Source organism: Talaromyces amestolkiae (assembly GCF_001896365.1).
Source record: "Talaromyces amestolkiae strain CIB chromosome Unknown scaffold24.1, whole genome shotgun sequence".
Taxonomy (NCBI): Eukaryota; Fungi; Ascomycota; class Eurotiomycetes; order Eurotiales; family Trichocomaceae; genus Talaromyces; species Talaromyces amestolkiae.
In genome coordinates this window covers 300,843-316,121 of record NW_024468060.1, presented here as the reverse complement: position 1 = coordinate 316,121, position 15,279 = coordinate 300,843, and the positions used below count along the sequence as shown (strand labels likewise).

The 15,279-nt window shown below is 47.4% G+C and overlaps 5 protein-coding genes across 5 annotated transcripts; 1 reads left to right on the top strand and 4 right to left on the bottom strand.

Annotated features, from left to right (window-relative positions):
- Positions 1-243: 243 nt before the first annotated feature.
- BHQ10_009439 (uncharacterized protein) lies at positions 244-3,851 on the bottom strand (the record flags this gene model as incomplete). The annotated part of the gene is made up of 2 exons (XM_040882354.1): positions 244-700; positions 766-3,851. The coding sequence occupies 2 exons, from the start codon at positions 3,849-3,851 to the stop codon at positions 244-246; spliced, it is 3,543 nt and encodes a 1,180-aa protein (XP_040737941.1).
- Positions 3,852-5,545: 1,694 nt separating this feature from the next.
- Positions 5,546-7,346, bottom strand: BHQ10_009438 (uncharacterized protein; the record flags this gene model as incomplete). The annotated part of the gene is made up of 5 exons (XM_040882353.1): positions 5,546-5,774; positions 5,828-6,012; positions 6,067-6,274; positions 6,330-7,137; positions 7,196-7,346. The coding sequence occupies 5 exons, from the start codon at positions 7,344-7,346 to the stop codon at positions 5,546-5,548; spliced, it is 1,581 nt and encodes a 526-aa protein (XP_040737940.1).
- A 685-nt stretch (positions 7,347-8,031) lies between these two features.
- Positions 8,032-9,076, bottom strand: BHQ10_009437 (uncharacterized protein; the record flags this gene model as incomplete). Its single annotated transcript, XM_040882352.1, has 2 exons — positions 8,032-8,543; positions 8,605-9,076. The coding sequence occupies 2 exons, from the start codon at positions 9,074-9,076 to the stop codon at positions 8,032-8,034; spliced, it is 984 nt and encodes a 327-aa protein (XP_040737939.1).
- A 920-nt stretch (positions 9,077-9,996) lies between these two features.
- On the bottom strand, positions 9,997-11,736 carry BHQ10_009436 (uncharacterized protein; the record flags this gene model as incomplete). Its single annotated transcript, XM_040882351.1, has 1 exon — positions 9,997-11,736. The coding sequence occupies one exon, from the start codon at positions 11,734-11,736 to the stop codon at positions 9,997-9,999; it is 1,740 nt and encodes a 579-aa protein (XP_040737938.1).
- An 879-nt stretch (positions 11,737-12,615) lies between these two features.
- On the top strand, positions 12,616-14,809 carry BHQ10_009435 (uncharacterized protein; the record flags this gene model as incomplete). The annotated part of the gene is made up of 4 exons (XM_040882350.1): positions 12,616-13,976; positions 14,034-14,108; positions 14,194-14,476; positions 14,534-14,809. The coding sequence occupies 4 exons, from the start codon at positions 12,616-12,618 to the stop codon at positions 14,807-14,809; spliced, it is 1,995 nt and encodes a 664-aa protein (XP_040737937.1).
- Between the last annotated feature and the right edge of the window lie 470 nt (positions 14,810-15,279).

Genomic DNA, 15,279 nt, shown 5'->3' with positions numbered 1-15,279 from the left:
GCTTCGGAGGACCGCCGATGACTCAGATTGATTTTGTCGACTTGGCTTTGCATAGATTGTTTGCAGAAGTACGTACCGTCGCTTTCATACATACTATGTAGTAGTCCATACAAAACTCAAGATACTCAAACTACCTGGCAAATTTTCGACAAATAGTGTCATCACGTTTCAAATTCTCATCAATCATTCATTACTGTTTGTTATTGATTTTGTACATCGATGGTAGATTGCAGAAACCACTATTCACTCCGGCGGTGTAAAGTATCGCTTAAATCGCTCCACTCGACTCAAGTCCAGGTCCACCACAACAGTATGGCAGTTCATCAAGAGAGACGGAAATCTCACCGCCCAGAACCGCAAATAGCCCTCTGGCAGACCACCAATGTGCGCTTTAAGATGCTCCGACATGTCATTGTAATGATTTCGTTTGTTGCGAAGAGCGCGCAGCAGATCGAGCATGCGCGATCCCGTGTACTTGCGTTGTTTGCCTAAACTGTCTTTGAACTCCTTGGGTAAGAGTTTGAGAAAATCCATATCAGGACCCATGACGTTGCGGGCAACAGACTCAAGGTACTGAAGTGCCGGAGATGGCGGGTCGCGCGGTTCGAATTCGAAGTGATCTGACACATCGCAGAGGAAATTCAGACGATCTGCCGCATTCCAGAAGAAGGGATGCATGAGAACTGTCGTTGCATCAGGGCTAAGACGATCAATTAGCAATGTCCTCTACGTGTTGAGCGAACGAGGGACGGCAGAGATACATACCGACTACGAGGATTCAGTGAAAGCATATTACGAATGAGGTCATCCGCTTCAAACGCATAGTCACCTAAACGTTCGAGGTCCACAAGATTGTAATTGCCTTTGACGATATTTGCCTCTCGCATGAATTTGCCGTCCTTGTCGTAGGGATGTCCTCCGCGGGTAAGGACGTAGTAGAAAACACATCCCAGAGAGAAGATATCAATGGCACGGGTCGCTCGTCGGTTTGTCTGTGGATCAACTACAGCCGGTTCGGACGACTCAGTATGGTTCGAATGTCCACCATTTATTGCTATAGCCGACTGTTGGTCTTCATCCACCAGCAACTCTGGTGCACGCCATCCGGATGTACCTGCGGCGTGCGCTGTAGTAGCTCGGAAAGAGCTTTGGTTATCTTCGAGCTTCTTACACAAGCCAAAGTCTGAGATCAAAAGACGAAGCGCCGGGTACTGGCTACTTATACTACGACCTCGTGGTGCAGCGACGAGGATGTTCTGTGGTTTGAGATCCCGATGCACAATCTTAAGTGAATGTAGATACCGTACACCAAGCGTGATCTGCCGTAAGACATCTGGAACGTCCAAGCCGCCTTTTACCAATTGAGGATAGTCCTGCGGTTTCTCGACTACCTCTTGAAGGGACGCCGGACAAAGCTCCAAGGCGATGTACAAAAACCCAGCAGCCTGTTCACGACAATAGTATCGGATGACGTTGCTGTGGTCGTCGCTCTCTTGTAACAAGCCAACCTCATGTGACGCTATATCGAAGAACTCAACTAGCATTCGCTTGACAGCCACGTCTCGTCCATCAAAAGATCCTTTGTAGACAATAGTTCCATGGCTACCATGACCGAGTACCGTATCCGTATATACTTTGAGCTGACCAATCCGAATGGCGCCGTCAATCTCATAAATTTCATTCGAAACCTGACGAGACAATTGTACGTCTGGTTCAAGTCCTGATGGTGGAACTAGTGATTTGACTTGTTCAACTGCCTGTGACAGCACTTTCTCCTCGTCGGAGCCGGGCTTGGGTTTTCTTTTATGAGCTTTACCGCCTCTTTGACCCCTTTGACGTTTCTTCTTCTTGGGTTCCTGGGGGTTCAGCTCGTCTCCATCGTCATCGGGTCCTCGAGAAGGTTCGCGAATACGGACTCGAGGTGTCGTCTCTGGGTCGCCAGATCGGGACGAAGTCCGGTCATTTCGTGGAGTGGATTCGTTGTCAACCTGGATATCCTCTAGTTGAACCGGTGCTTTCCTGGGCGTTGTGAATTCGGAGCGAATATTAATCGGACTGGAATCTCGTTGGAAGGAGTTCACGGTTGGAGATGTCGGCGGTTCAGAAATGTGCTGATCGTAAGCAGCCAGGATGTTCTTCAGGTCCAGCTTCTGTTTCAAATGTTCTTGAAACAACGCCGAATTGACCCATAGGAAGTAGCCAAATAGAGCAAGAATGGCCAAGACAAATATATCGGTGCGGTTTTCCCAGCCAGTACGGATAATTACACTTTGTCTGAGAGCAGGAGGTGAAGCAAGATACGATGGAGAGCTGATCATATCCCGAGGTGTACCGTTCGGACCACCCCCAATGGCTGAAGGGCCAGAGATGCTATGCATTCGACTGCGACGGCCACCATGGCTGGTCGGCATGTTGACCGAATGTACGCCGACGAGAGCTTTGCGCTGCCGCTCAAGATCGAGTGTGAGGAGTGAATGGCTATCACGGAAAAAGTCCTTGTCGTAACACTGGGCCATGCCTGCACGGCCTGTCACAAGAGGATATGTTGTTTCCGACATGGCGTACCAACCACCAGCCTCGGTACAATCGATGAAAACTCGGTCTTCAGTGTCGGGGGAGGCGGCATAATCAGGGTCAGGTGGCTCGAGCGGTTGAGAGAGTAACACGAGTGGCAGAGGGGAATCTGGAGACTTGACATTGACCGGTCGAGCTACATCGAAAACTCGCACGACTGGAGATGAGAACCGTTGAGTGTAACGAGGGCGTTCCATGCGTGAATGATCAAAGCCGAGGACCACACCATCATGCATGCTGTAAATGTGACTTTGGTCCATGGTCTGATAGTACTGGCTTTGAAGATCAACATCACGATTATTCGGTGTCCATTCGGAATACTTCAAAGTGCATATAGGCTCGCCGGKTTCCGTGTTTTGGATGGCGACGGCATACTCAATACGGCCAATGGTCAATGTCCCAGATGTCCCTCCACAGTGGCCACCGTCCTCACTGGTGTTGTCATCGTCGAGATTGTCATCGGTAGCGAGTCGGTCGGTTTTGCAATTGTGATCGGCGGAAAGAGGACCGCGAGAGCTGAAGACACGGAGGACATTACCGGTACGAGCGTCAACGGTATATAGAGTGGTCTCTTTGCGGGCAGTGTAAGTTACTGCTGGATCTGTTCCGGAATATGGCGTTTCGTTGACAAGGTCCTTGACGGTAAGTCCTAGTTTTTGGAGACCACCTTGTTGTCCGGGACTGAAAATATAGAGACTGCCATCCATGCTGGGTTCGACAATCCAGAGAAAGTCGTCATCTCGGATGGAGGTATCAGCGTCGAAACCGGTTGTTGAGCGATTATGATAGATGCTTTCGACCATGGGGCTACTGGGAACTTCCAGGGCCCATCGAGGGGAACCCGTTTTGCGATCTCGAGCATGAATGGTACCATCGACGGTCGCCAACAAAACAAAATCCTCAACCTCCCAGTCCTGCAGGGACCGCGCTTGAAGCTGCGACACCAAGCCGGCAGTTGGACTGCTCAGCTGGGCAGGGGGGGCTCGAACGGCACGGCTATTAGAGCCTGCCAGAGCCAGAGTTGCTAGGGCGCTCACATCGTCCGGATTGATCTTCTTCACGTCCGGCGGCATGTGTGTGCGGGTATCTCGAAAATATGTATGGGGGCTTTCGTCGATAGTCGACTGGCCCGTGGGGCGCGAGGCCACGTATATCGAAGACGATACGGCGGCATCGTGTTGTTGAGCGTAAGACAGCTGCTGCGGAGCCGTGAGAAGGAGCGAAGGGAGGAGGATGGCGGCACTGGCCGGAAGCGCGGTCGGCAGCTTCCACCGCATGATTGAGCGATTAAGCAAAGAGATGTATCTCGTTGCAGTTCAGCGAGGAACTCATCTCATAGATGAGAAGGATGAATAAAGTGAAGGAAACGAGGAGTAACCCTCAAATGTATTTGGTTGGAATGAGGGTCGCTGTGTCGGCCACTGCGGCCGGAGGTGACGTGCACAAATGGAGCAATATACGGCAGAAGCCACGAGTACTAGTACCAGGAATACGCTAAAGGTCTAAAGAAAAGTTAGGCAGCGCCGTGAGTAGATTGAAGGATGAAAGATGAAAGATGAAGGAAGTCTGTCTGCAGTTGGAATAGGATAGAATGGAGCGAAGTCGAAGTCGGGGCTGGGGAGGGCCAACTGTGGATGTGTGCCGGCCGCTAAACCACACACGGCTTAGTCTGTCTGACAGTCGAATATGGAAGTGTGTGGAACAAGGTCTGCGACACTTGCTCCCACGTACTACGTAGTACTATGTATGTAGTAGGACGCTGTAACACCAGTTTGATTGGTTCAACGATAGTGGCCACATAATACATACTGCCACTAATTCAATCAGTCGACAGACACCTCCTATGTATATAGTACGCGTGCGTATACGTAACGGGATGCTTGGAATAGGTAACTTCTTACTTAATACCAATACGTGTACCGTATTTGTGTTGCACCGCGCTACAAAGAGAATCGTGCGACCCTGGCTTACGTAGGCGGACATGAGGAATTCCTCCTTCCAGCCGAGGCGATTATACATACGACATAACTGGTACAACAGGAGTTTATTAGACGACTCATAGACTAATTACTTAGATTTGATTAGCCAGCTATGGTCTAAGGGCCGCTATCCAGGCATGCTAGAACCCGCAGGCATCAACAAAATTATAGTGCAACCATGGTGGTAGTTCGTACTCTGTAGTAGTAGTCAAGTCCGCGACCTCACGCTGCACCTGAGGGTGCGCGTCGAATCAGCGTAAATATCGGATCAATACAAATTTGTGTTTTAAAATCTCCCCTGTCCGTTGAAAACCCACCCAACACCACCAAAATGTCGTCGGGTCTATAAAGAGAATAAGCAAGGATTCAGAAAGCATCCTGACAGATTTATATGACCACTAATTTGCCACCCATTAACGGGATCTCGCTTTTGGTCGTATGGTGAAGGACATGGTTATGATCAGCTTTACCCAACTATATTCCCAAGTTCGAACCAGACTCTGGCCAAGTCAATCACTCAGTACTAGGGCGAGCTGAGCGTCCAATTCCCGTAAAGCAGGGGGGTGAACGGGCACCCCCTCAAAGACCACGGCTACCAAAATATGGAGCAGCGATAGTTGCTCCATATCCACAGCAACGACACATATGAACTTGGGAGGGTATAACAGACTTATGATCACTACTTTACCACCCATTAATGGGGTCTCGTTTTTGATCGTATGGTAGATCTGGATTTTAAAAACCGAAGCAAAAGTCACGTCTTAGCGCGAGAATTTGATGTCCCGTATTATTTGGCATCCCTAGATGGGGTGCCATTTTTACAATATGAATGCATCTATAGGGGGGCTAAGAAAAGAAGGCAGAGAAGAAAAGGAAGGCCTAAGGAGTCTCCAATACAACTCCACCGCTCCCTGCAGGCGAAGAAGCAGCGATTGATCGTAATGATATTTTGTATCAAACTCCGGCGCGTAGGAACGTTGTTTGCCCGAGCTCTAATTCGACATCGCAAACCTTTGGGTCTTGTTCCGAATCTGTTTGCCAAAAATATATATGAACATGCCCATGAACATGAGCCCGGCCGTGATACCCGCGACGATATTGAACGCTCCTTCATAGCCAGCCCGGCTAATGAATGAAATCGCCCCGTAAGAAATGCCGAAACCGATGAAACCACGACAAGAGCAGATCAACACAAGACAAGCATCGATGCGTTGAGGGTAACTGCGAACATTAGCCAAGGCACTTTTGAACTGCACTACTGATCATTGACTTACGCATCCATGCAGTAGACACAAGAAGAAATAACTATGCCGACAAAACCGAAGTATTCGAAGTTAAGAGTGACGGCAATGCCGGCCCATGTCCAATCCTCGGGATGTGCGGCAGTCTTACCATAAACTATGGCAGATATCAGAACCGCGATTGTAGGAACAATTGCAGCGATTAGACGATATTCCGGCTATTTTCCGTCAATACGGCTATGTCCATATGCATGTAAGGGCGACCACTTTACCTCACTGACACCCTTGTTCCTCTTGCTGAGCCATTTGATTGTCTGATCGCTTAGATACCCACAAACAAAAGGTGCAGCTATCGCAGTCGCAATTTGGCCAACGAACACATAGCCAAGGGTGTTGAATCCCCACAAAAAAGGAGGCGACAAAAGGATTCCAGCAAATAGTGCGGACATAAGTACATATATACCCAGTCCAGCAGAGTTCCTATGAGTTGTTAGAGAAAAATAATGACCGTCAAAACAAGTTCTAGGCAACTTACAGTAGGATGAGCCATAGAACATTTGGAAAGAAGATAACCTGAGACATCTGTTTGAGACACTCTATAGTGAGTGACCACTGCGCTTCGCCAGACCAAGGTGCCATATCTCCCACAAAGCTTCGCGGGCGATAACTGACTTCATCGAACTCACGCTTTGTTCGAGTCGTCACGGGAACGAGAACGCCATTGACTTCGTTTCCTTCGCCATTCAAAGCCTGTATGGAACGTTCGTACTTGGTCTCCTTGACAAAGATGATACTGAGAACAGCAATTGCTCCGCTTACACACCCAAAGATACCGTACCACCACCGCCAGCCTAGATGGGGATTAGAAGCAATATATGGGCTTGAGACAATCAACGCGGCAGTTCCAACGGTTTGCAGCGCGCTGAATACCGCAATAACTAAGCCACGTTGGTGTAAGAAAAAGATTTCTTGGACGATGATGGGACAAAGAGCTTCAGCTGTTCCCGCAGCAATAGACATGACATCTCGTCCGGCGATGTGTGACTCGAGGCTTTTACTCTCTGCACACCAAAGACACCCAAAGGCTAGGATGATTGTAGAGGCCAGATACATGGGTCGTCGTCCAACTGCGTAAGCCAGTGGAATTGAAATGAGATTGCCGACGCCCATGAAAAATGCAGGCCAAGTCACCAGATCGTTTGTCTTGGGGTTGCCGTTATACGACGCTGTCACCAACGGCAGGAAAGCGCTCATACCACTGGTCATGAGGTTTCCTGTGGCGGCGTATGTGCCGACGATGAGTAGAATAAGGACCTTCTGCCATGTCGGTAAATTCAAAGGATCTGGAACATCATGTCAGATGATAGGAGATTTTACTGGTAAAGTATTGGAGGGTTTTACCATTTGGATCGTTTGTTGGAGTAGGAATCAAAACAATTTCTGAATTGGTGATGAGCTGGTGACTGCCCACGACCGGTTCGTGGCCATTCTTGAATGTCTCAACATCGTCGATATGGACTGAGTCGAAGTACTTCGCATCCGTTGCATCCATTGTTGATAGTGAAGGGCAGATCTCGACACCTATCGATCCAAAGGTTGCTTTCATCAATCAATGCATTTGAAGTTTTCGGGACAAATACCGTGGCTTATGAATGCAACTCGAGGTGGAGCCGGTCAACGCTCTCGGGAGGAGAATTGGACAACCCCCAGATTCTGCTGGTTACCAATAAGTTAAGTTGCACTGGTTATTTATTTCTTGTGGTTATCCGGGGTCCCCACATTGGCACGTTTAGCCCCCGGATCACAATGAATGTTTGCAAAGCATCACTCCCCGAGTTCTGGTAGGCCACTTACCAAACTGTACTCCGTTGGTTCACGTCCACACATACATTGGCTCTTTCTAACCTAGAAGGCGGCCAAAGGGAAAAAATGTAACCGAGATTTCGTGTCTATTGCCACTGTCTAACAAGCAAGCGCTGGGTAAGTAATTATAACCGAAGGATCTCGCTTTTAGATCTCGTACATGGCAAGGTACGGCAGTGCTTCGACTCGATATACCTCACGTGAGAATGGTTTCTGCTTGTATGTAGTTGAATGCAACCGCACTACAGGCTTGGAAGGATACAAGTATCTGGAGAGTATTGCTTGTGTATGAGGAGCTAAAGGCAAAAAGCAACAGCTAATTAATGAATATGAGTAAATTCTAACCTAACATACAGCGAAAAATCCTTGCAAATTTAATACTCCTTGATACCAACGAGCTTCTCAAGTTTTTCCGTGATTTCTGGCTTGTTAATTGGTTCCGTTCTCTCCCATGGATCCAATTTGCCGTCAATCTTATGCTTTCCATGTGAATAGATATTGATATGCGGCCAGTGGGTTGTTGTTTCCCAGTTGTGGAAGATCTCAACTTTTTTCTTGCGATCTTCGGGTGACAACCACGCAGCTGGAGTCATGCAGGTATAAATGACTGTACGAACAAGATCGGTTTCGGGATAGAGGGCGTAGTGCATCTGTCGAGAGTCCCACAAGACCAGGTCTCCGGGCTCGGCGCAGACCTTGACGAGCTTGCAACCGTGATCCTCATACCATTTAAGATCTTTGTCCTCAAAAGGATAGAAGTCGTAGTGCAGGGCAGCAAGTGGGCCCTTGGTTCGGTCAGGTGGAAACTCCTTGAAGAACTTGTCAAACAATGGCGCACTGCCGTCCATGACAACCAGCCCTCCGTCTTTGGGGCCTGATTCGGAGCCTAAGAAATGGGTAGAGGAGTTAAAACTGTGTTCCTTCTGCTCTGCTTTGAACACACTTACAATTAAGGAATCCCTGAACACAGTGCAACCCATTTCTCTCGGGCGCTTGATCAACATGTGGCCATGGTTTTGTGCCTCCCATTTCTGCGGCATTTGGAAGGGTGATGTTGATTGTGTCAAAAGACGATATCAGCTCATTGGTGCCCCAAATTTTGGCAAAGGCATCAAAAACACCTGGCTCCTGTCTTGCTTCCCAGATATAACTTTCATGGGCGGCGCAAAAGTTGAGATACATGCCGTTTTTGAAACTCCAAGGAAGATTCTTTTCTGTCCAAGTGCTCCGGTCATTAATATCAAAGTCGTTTGGGAAGGTACCAAGCCAGTCCACCATTTTCCGATGATAGTATGCGGCTCGTTCCTTGGTCACGACATTTTTAAGGACAACATATCCTTTTGTCGAAAATTCGTCTCTCCAGTCGTTATACCTGACTTGTTGAGTCATTGGATCTAATGGAGCAGTATATGGTGCCATTGTGAATGCAAAAGATGAAGATTTCGATATATATTGATGATGATGAACGATGAGTATAGAAAACGTTTTTAGTCGTCTGGTTATGCACAGAACGTGACTATTTGAATTTGAACTTATCAACACATCAGTCTGAATTACGACTGTACATAGTTAAGTACCTGCAGCTGCTTAATGTTTATTTTCTTGTGATGAGCGATGTCCAATAGGGTTATCCGGCTTAGTTGTGATACCGGGTCGGACTGAAGATGGGTACGCGCAGTTGATCCGAAACTCATCGGATCTTGATCATGAGACCACTACAAATACATTGGCTTCAGAATTGCCAGTACTGGTTCCAGTTCAATATCCGTACTGAACACGAATAGAAGTATCCGGCTCAAAATTGAAAATATCTCCATATGTTACAGAAGCAGCAGGGATTTTGATTAGATACAAGCTAGTTTATGTTTTACGGGATTTATCAAAGTTTTAGTTATGTGTATCATCTACTTCCATGTAGATGGCCATTCAGACAGTTGAAAATCTCTGGTACTAAAGATGTCGTTTATTTGAAGTTTGTATCGGCCAAAGCGAGATCGAGCTAGAAATGATACTATGCTCTCAACATCATCTGATAATTTCTGTCAGCGTAGAATAGTCTGCGCATCGTCGTCTACGGGCTAATATCAGCTTTCTGGTTTTTAAGCACCAATAGTTCCTGCTGTATACGTGCAAAAGGTAGAATAACCAATTGGTCGCTCGTTTTCTTAAGGGTCTTCTTGGGTTAGTAAATAAAACTCGTGTAAAAAGGCCTGAGATATTTAAAGTCGCGATAGAGGTGCTGCAGCTACATGAAAGATTCTTTTCATTCTTGCTTCTTCATATTAGGTCTAAGTTTGCTCTTGGAAATATGGATTATATTGGTCCCAGAGCCTTTCATTCTAGCAGAAAGGAAGAATTACATGACTGTCGTGCTCGCCTCCAATGTGAACAACATGACGGCCTTTGTTCTTGACATGCTCCGGTTTTCCAAAATTCGATACCCCACGGAAATGTCCCGCTACTTCAAATTGTATGCTTTCACCAGCCTCAAATTGAATACCTGTCGCCCAGATACCAATCTCAAGCTTGATAATTTGTCCGGGAGGAATGCGCTCCTCTCGGTCATGGGGGTGGAAAGGCCAATTCGGGTGCATTGACTTCGTGGAGTCAATGGCACGTTGAGAAGCTCGAATAATGCCAGTCGGCCCTTTATAAAGGATGACCTCTGTCGCCAGTTTTTCAGGGATATCCTCAAATGTCTTGATTGGCACACCTTCCCATGGCACGTTCAAGCACAGCATGGGCTCGCCTGTTGACGAGAGTTTGCGTAAGATGAGAAAGACATCCATATCATCATGCTCCAGGCAGGACATGTACAAGACTGCTTTTGGTATACCCATCATGCGAGTGGTCTTGTCAAACTTATACGTAAATTTCAAAAATTCTGTCTGGGACGTAGCATCGTATGACAACTGAAGACTTTCAGCGGGAGGTTTGAAGGACAGACTGTCGTTAGGTGCCAGGTATGCCTTCTTATATTCAGTGTTGGGAACAGGAAAATCTTCCTCTACTATGTTCGCAATCGACGGTGTTTGGCCGAATCTCAGCAATGCCATGCGAACACGGGGCGTGCTTTCCCAGCCATTTTCAATTCCCTTGAGATAATGATCGAAGTACCGAAGTAGATCCTGCATTGACTCAGGGTTCCCCCAAATGTCATACCACTCCTGGGTTGGGTGGAATCGGAGCCATTTTTCTGTGGTCGTGGTCTTTAACCATCCAAGGATAGACCCCATGCCGTGCATAGTATTGGAATATGTCCCGGTGATATAAGTTGGGATATTGATTTTCTCTACTTCAGCGCGTTTATCGTTCCAGTAGTCATTAGCCAGGGGATACTTGTCGAACATAGCCCGAATGTCTTCAATTTGACGGCCGTGAATGACATATTTCGTAATGAGTTCATCGAAGAGGTCGCCGCTATAAATACCGCCACGAACGAATGTCTCACGGTACATGTCTACGCAGCCTTCCCATGGCGCTATAGCCTTTAGAGATGGCGGTTGCTCTGCTGCAATGAACCATTGACTTTGGGCAAGATGCGAGTTGCCTGCCATTCCAACACTTCCAGTACACCAAGGCTCTTTGGCGATGAGTTCAATTACGTCGTGTCCATCTCTCCCTTCTTGGGTTCCCAACACCGCACACAAACCCTCAGAGTCAAAACTACCTCTGTTGTCGACGTTGACGATGGCATACCCCATCTCCACCCAGAAAGCTGGATCAGGCGCCTCAAATTTCTCCAAGCCACTGAGTGTGCCATCGGGGATACCCAGATTATAAGGCGCCATCAATTTCAATGAATCGGGACCGTTGAAGTTCTTTCCAAAGGGACCCCAGCAGACGATCGCTGGCACTTTACCAGTAGTAGGACGAAGGACGTCAGCATACAAAGTGACGCCATCTCGCACCTTGTACCCAACGTCACGCTCAACTAGAATGTCACACGTCAAAGCTCGGCCACCGTCTTTCGACCAGCCCTTGGGCAGGGTTTCGGTACGGGGATTGAATCCGTGATAACCTAGCCCGACTTTGGGAGGGCTCAAAGGCTTATAGATGATTTCAGTCTCGACCTTCATGGTTACTGTAAATTACAAGCTTGCGGGAGATGAAAAAAATAGTAGTAGCTCCGGTTTAAATGGTGGCATTTACGGCTTATTTATTAAAAGTGCGACTTACTGACCAAAGGAAGCTTTCGCTTTTTGATCAATTCTCAAGGCATCTTCGGGGACTGCTCCCCACAAACAATTTCCGGGGAGAGGTATCGGATGTGGTTGTAATTTGTGAAGTCTCACGGTGAACATCAATCAGCAAATCGGCACCATTGCCTCAAAAGCCAGTTTCAAAGCGGACGATCCGATTGGCTACTTTTACAGAGTTTTTAATGAGAAGAGTAGAATTAGGACATGAATTTCATGATACAAAAGAGCGAGCCGGGGCCACCCCACAAATATCCCCCGCGCCTGAGATTCCTCTACAGCAAAGCCTTGTGTCGTACGGACAAAATATTTATACCTCTGGAAAAAGTCCCATTCACAGTCCCCGGTAGGAGCTATCCGTTGCCCAATAAAATATCCAATCACGCACATGAGCCGCCGCAAAACGAATCTACGGTAAGGATAGGCCAAAACCTACCCCGACTCAGATCTTCCAACTTCCAAGAAGAGGGGGGCATCTGAATTTGAGTCGGCCATGTCCGGTTACAAAAGTACGTACCGCAAATAGATATGGAGCTTTGATATGGCCATGTGGGCTTCGAAAGTATTATCTACCTACTTAAGTTCCAATCACAGGATCGAACGTGGTATCTAGGTCCTGCCGGGACCGCATTCAAGAACTCCTCCGCCTCGGGAAAGTGGATGTATCGGTACTCTTCTCCGCATCCCGTTTTCCGGTCCTCTTTATTGGAGGACCGGCTGCTCTTGAATGTTACACTTTCCCAAAGCCATACAAGCATCATGAATCCCTTTACTGTCTCTTCAACACTGGTTCCCAAGCGAAAACGCTTGTCTTGTGCGTGTAATTACTGCAGGGCTAAAAAGACAAGATGCGACGAGCAGCGACCTAGGTGCACAAACTGCCAATTGGCCGGTGTGCCATGCATCACGGTTGACAGACGGCGAACCAAAGCAGCCGATCAGCAGCGTCGTAGAAATGAAACTACAAAGATTCGACACCTGAAGACAGGAGCCCGGACAGCCTCGGCACTGCTTTCCCCTGAGACAACGAGTGTCAGTCCGCCGCTAAATCCGGATGGCCCAGCATTCCCAACATCCCCTTTTCCTGTTCGAAGAGGCTCACATGATTCATCCAAAGCAAGTTGGGACGACACTAAGGATGACACGAGGTACCTACCCTTGGTGCCTTTCCGAGCTGGAGCCAGTGTTGTGCAGATGTCCACTCGATGGCTCGATCTAGCGCTCTCTCGTCTTCATGTCTCGTCGTCTTCCGCTATCCGCGTGACTTTGATTGCATGCTCACTCAGCACCAACACTCCGTACAAGTATGCGGTCGCCCTCACAGAGCCTGGTCTCCCTCCCGTCGATGATTTCGGCAAGTTTGTCAAGTTATATCTCAAGATCTACGATCCTATATATCCATTTTTGGAATACGAGACGTTGTTGAATCTGCATTTGGACCATGGAAGAACTGACACGGTTGAAAGCCCTTCCCGATCAATGCTCCTCTACCTGATTGTAATACTGGGCTCTATGGCAAGTCTACCAATATCCCATGAGCGTCTCGACACATATCTGGCATACTGTCACTCGCTTGTGGGTCACCTTATACTATACCCTGTCTTGGAATCGGTGCAGGCACTGCTCTTGTTTTCAATCACCTTACGTCTTCGAGATCAATTATCTCAAGCATGGGATGTCCTCACACTAGCTGTCTCTATGTCGCAGACATTGGGGCTCAACGCTCTTTTTTCCCAACAGCGATCGGCACATGAAAGAGTATCGAAATGCGATAAAGACTCCATGCGTACATGGTGGGTTTTGTGCGTGTTTGAGAAATTTCTGGCTTTTGATTCTGGACGAATTTCCAACCTGGATGATCCAAAATTATCCTCTTTGGGACGACAATGTCAGACTCAATCAATGGATAATGAGCATTCGACGCTTCCAGATTACCAAAGATCCATAATCTCGTTAGCGAATATTCTTAATGAAATGCAGCATCGCTCCTGGCAAACGTGGCTCAGAGAAAACCGTGATCCAAAGAGCAAGGCAGAAGCAGGCGCAAACAAGATTCGTGCTGCGGGTGCAATTGATACATTGCTGTGGAAGTGGAAGATGAGTCTACCTTCTGAGTATCAGTAAGTGGTCTTCTTTTGGGAAGAAAACGGGCTCTTCTAATGACTCCTGTCTTCTAGTATCGCAACATCCAGCGCTGCGAATCTACATCTTATGCCGCAGTGGGCTTTTCTCTCATTTTACTATTATCAAGCGTGCGTTGCTCAGAGCTGTCAAATTGTTATTTGTCTTCCGCTGCTATAATTTGTGAGAGTATTATATCCTAATTTGTGCCTTCAGGGTCATTGTACTATACCGAAATGTTCTTGCACTCGATTGGAACGAACTGAAAGGGGAGATCGATAAGGCTGGTTCTGGGGAACCGTGGCATCTGCGAATTTGCAATAGCCCTCAAATATGTCTTGAGGTGGCCAAAGAGATGATAAATTTACAAGCTATAGTGACCGATGCCGAGGAACCCAGCTTTTTATCGCTGGCCACCTCACCACTGGCAGCCGCTTTTGTTCTGGTGGTTCATATCCGTCACCAGCCGGTTTCAATCTTGACCCGGACGCACTTTGAGGTACGTCGTTTTGAGCGAAGTCAGATATTTTTATAATTCATTAACATCATAGGGAAGCTCATGAAAGTGGCGATGGCTATCTCGCGACAGCGACATCCATACGACGCGAGTGAGAGCCCGCTGAACAAAGCTTTGGAAGCCTTAGAGCAATATGTTGCACGATCTCTGACTGATACAGCCCTTCAATCTCCTCAAGTAATCCACCCAGATTCTGTTTTTGAGAACAGTCTCGCCGCCGGGCTAGATCTGGACGTACTTGAATTTTCAGTATTTCCATGGGAGCCTATAGACTGGCTAGGCTGGGATTGGGATGGATTCATCCCCCAAGCTTAAATTGTATATTTCTGAAAGGTCTTGTACTGTATTCGTTGCAACTCATGTCGTTGTAGCTTTTAAGCAACCGTAGAATTTATTTCGCTAAGGCTTCAACTTGCCAATCTGAAACCATTTTTGATTATTTCCAATTTGTTTTGCCCTTAGGCGTCTTCAATAAGATTTCCTGAAGAGAGGGTTTAAAAAGTCATTGATCATGCAACACCAACGTATTAAGTTAGCAGAGCTTGTTTCGATTACCCGGCGCTTTGCGTATTGTTCAGAAGGTGAAAGCCTTTCTCGATCGTTAGCTTTTCCGGGATTACAGAAATTTTCACCGAGAAGCTGTTGATGCCAGACCGAGTAGAGACATCACTACTTCGACAGCAGATATTTTTGCGACGTAAAATCAAGACAGAAGTAGTAGAGAAACGGGGGTATTTGACCTCTGAACGCTGGTGTAGTGGTTGAAAGGCTTCAAAGTATGCCCA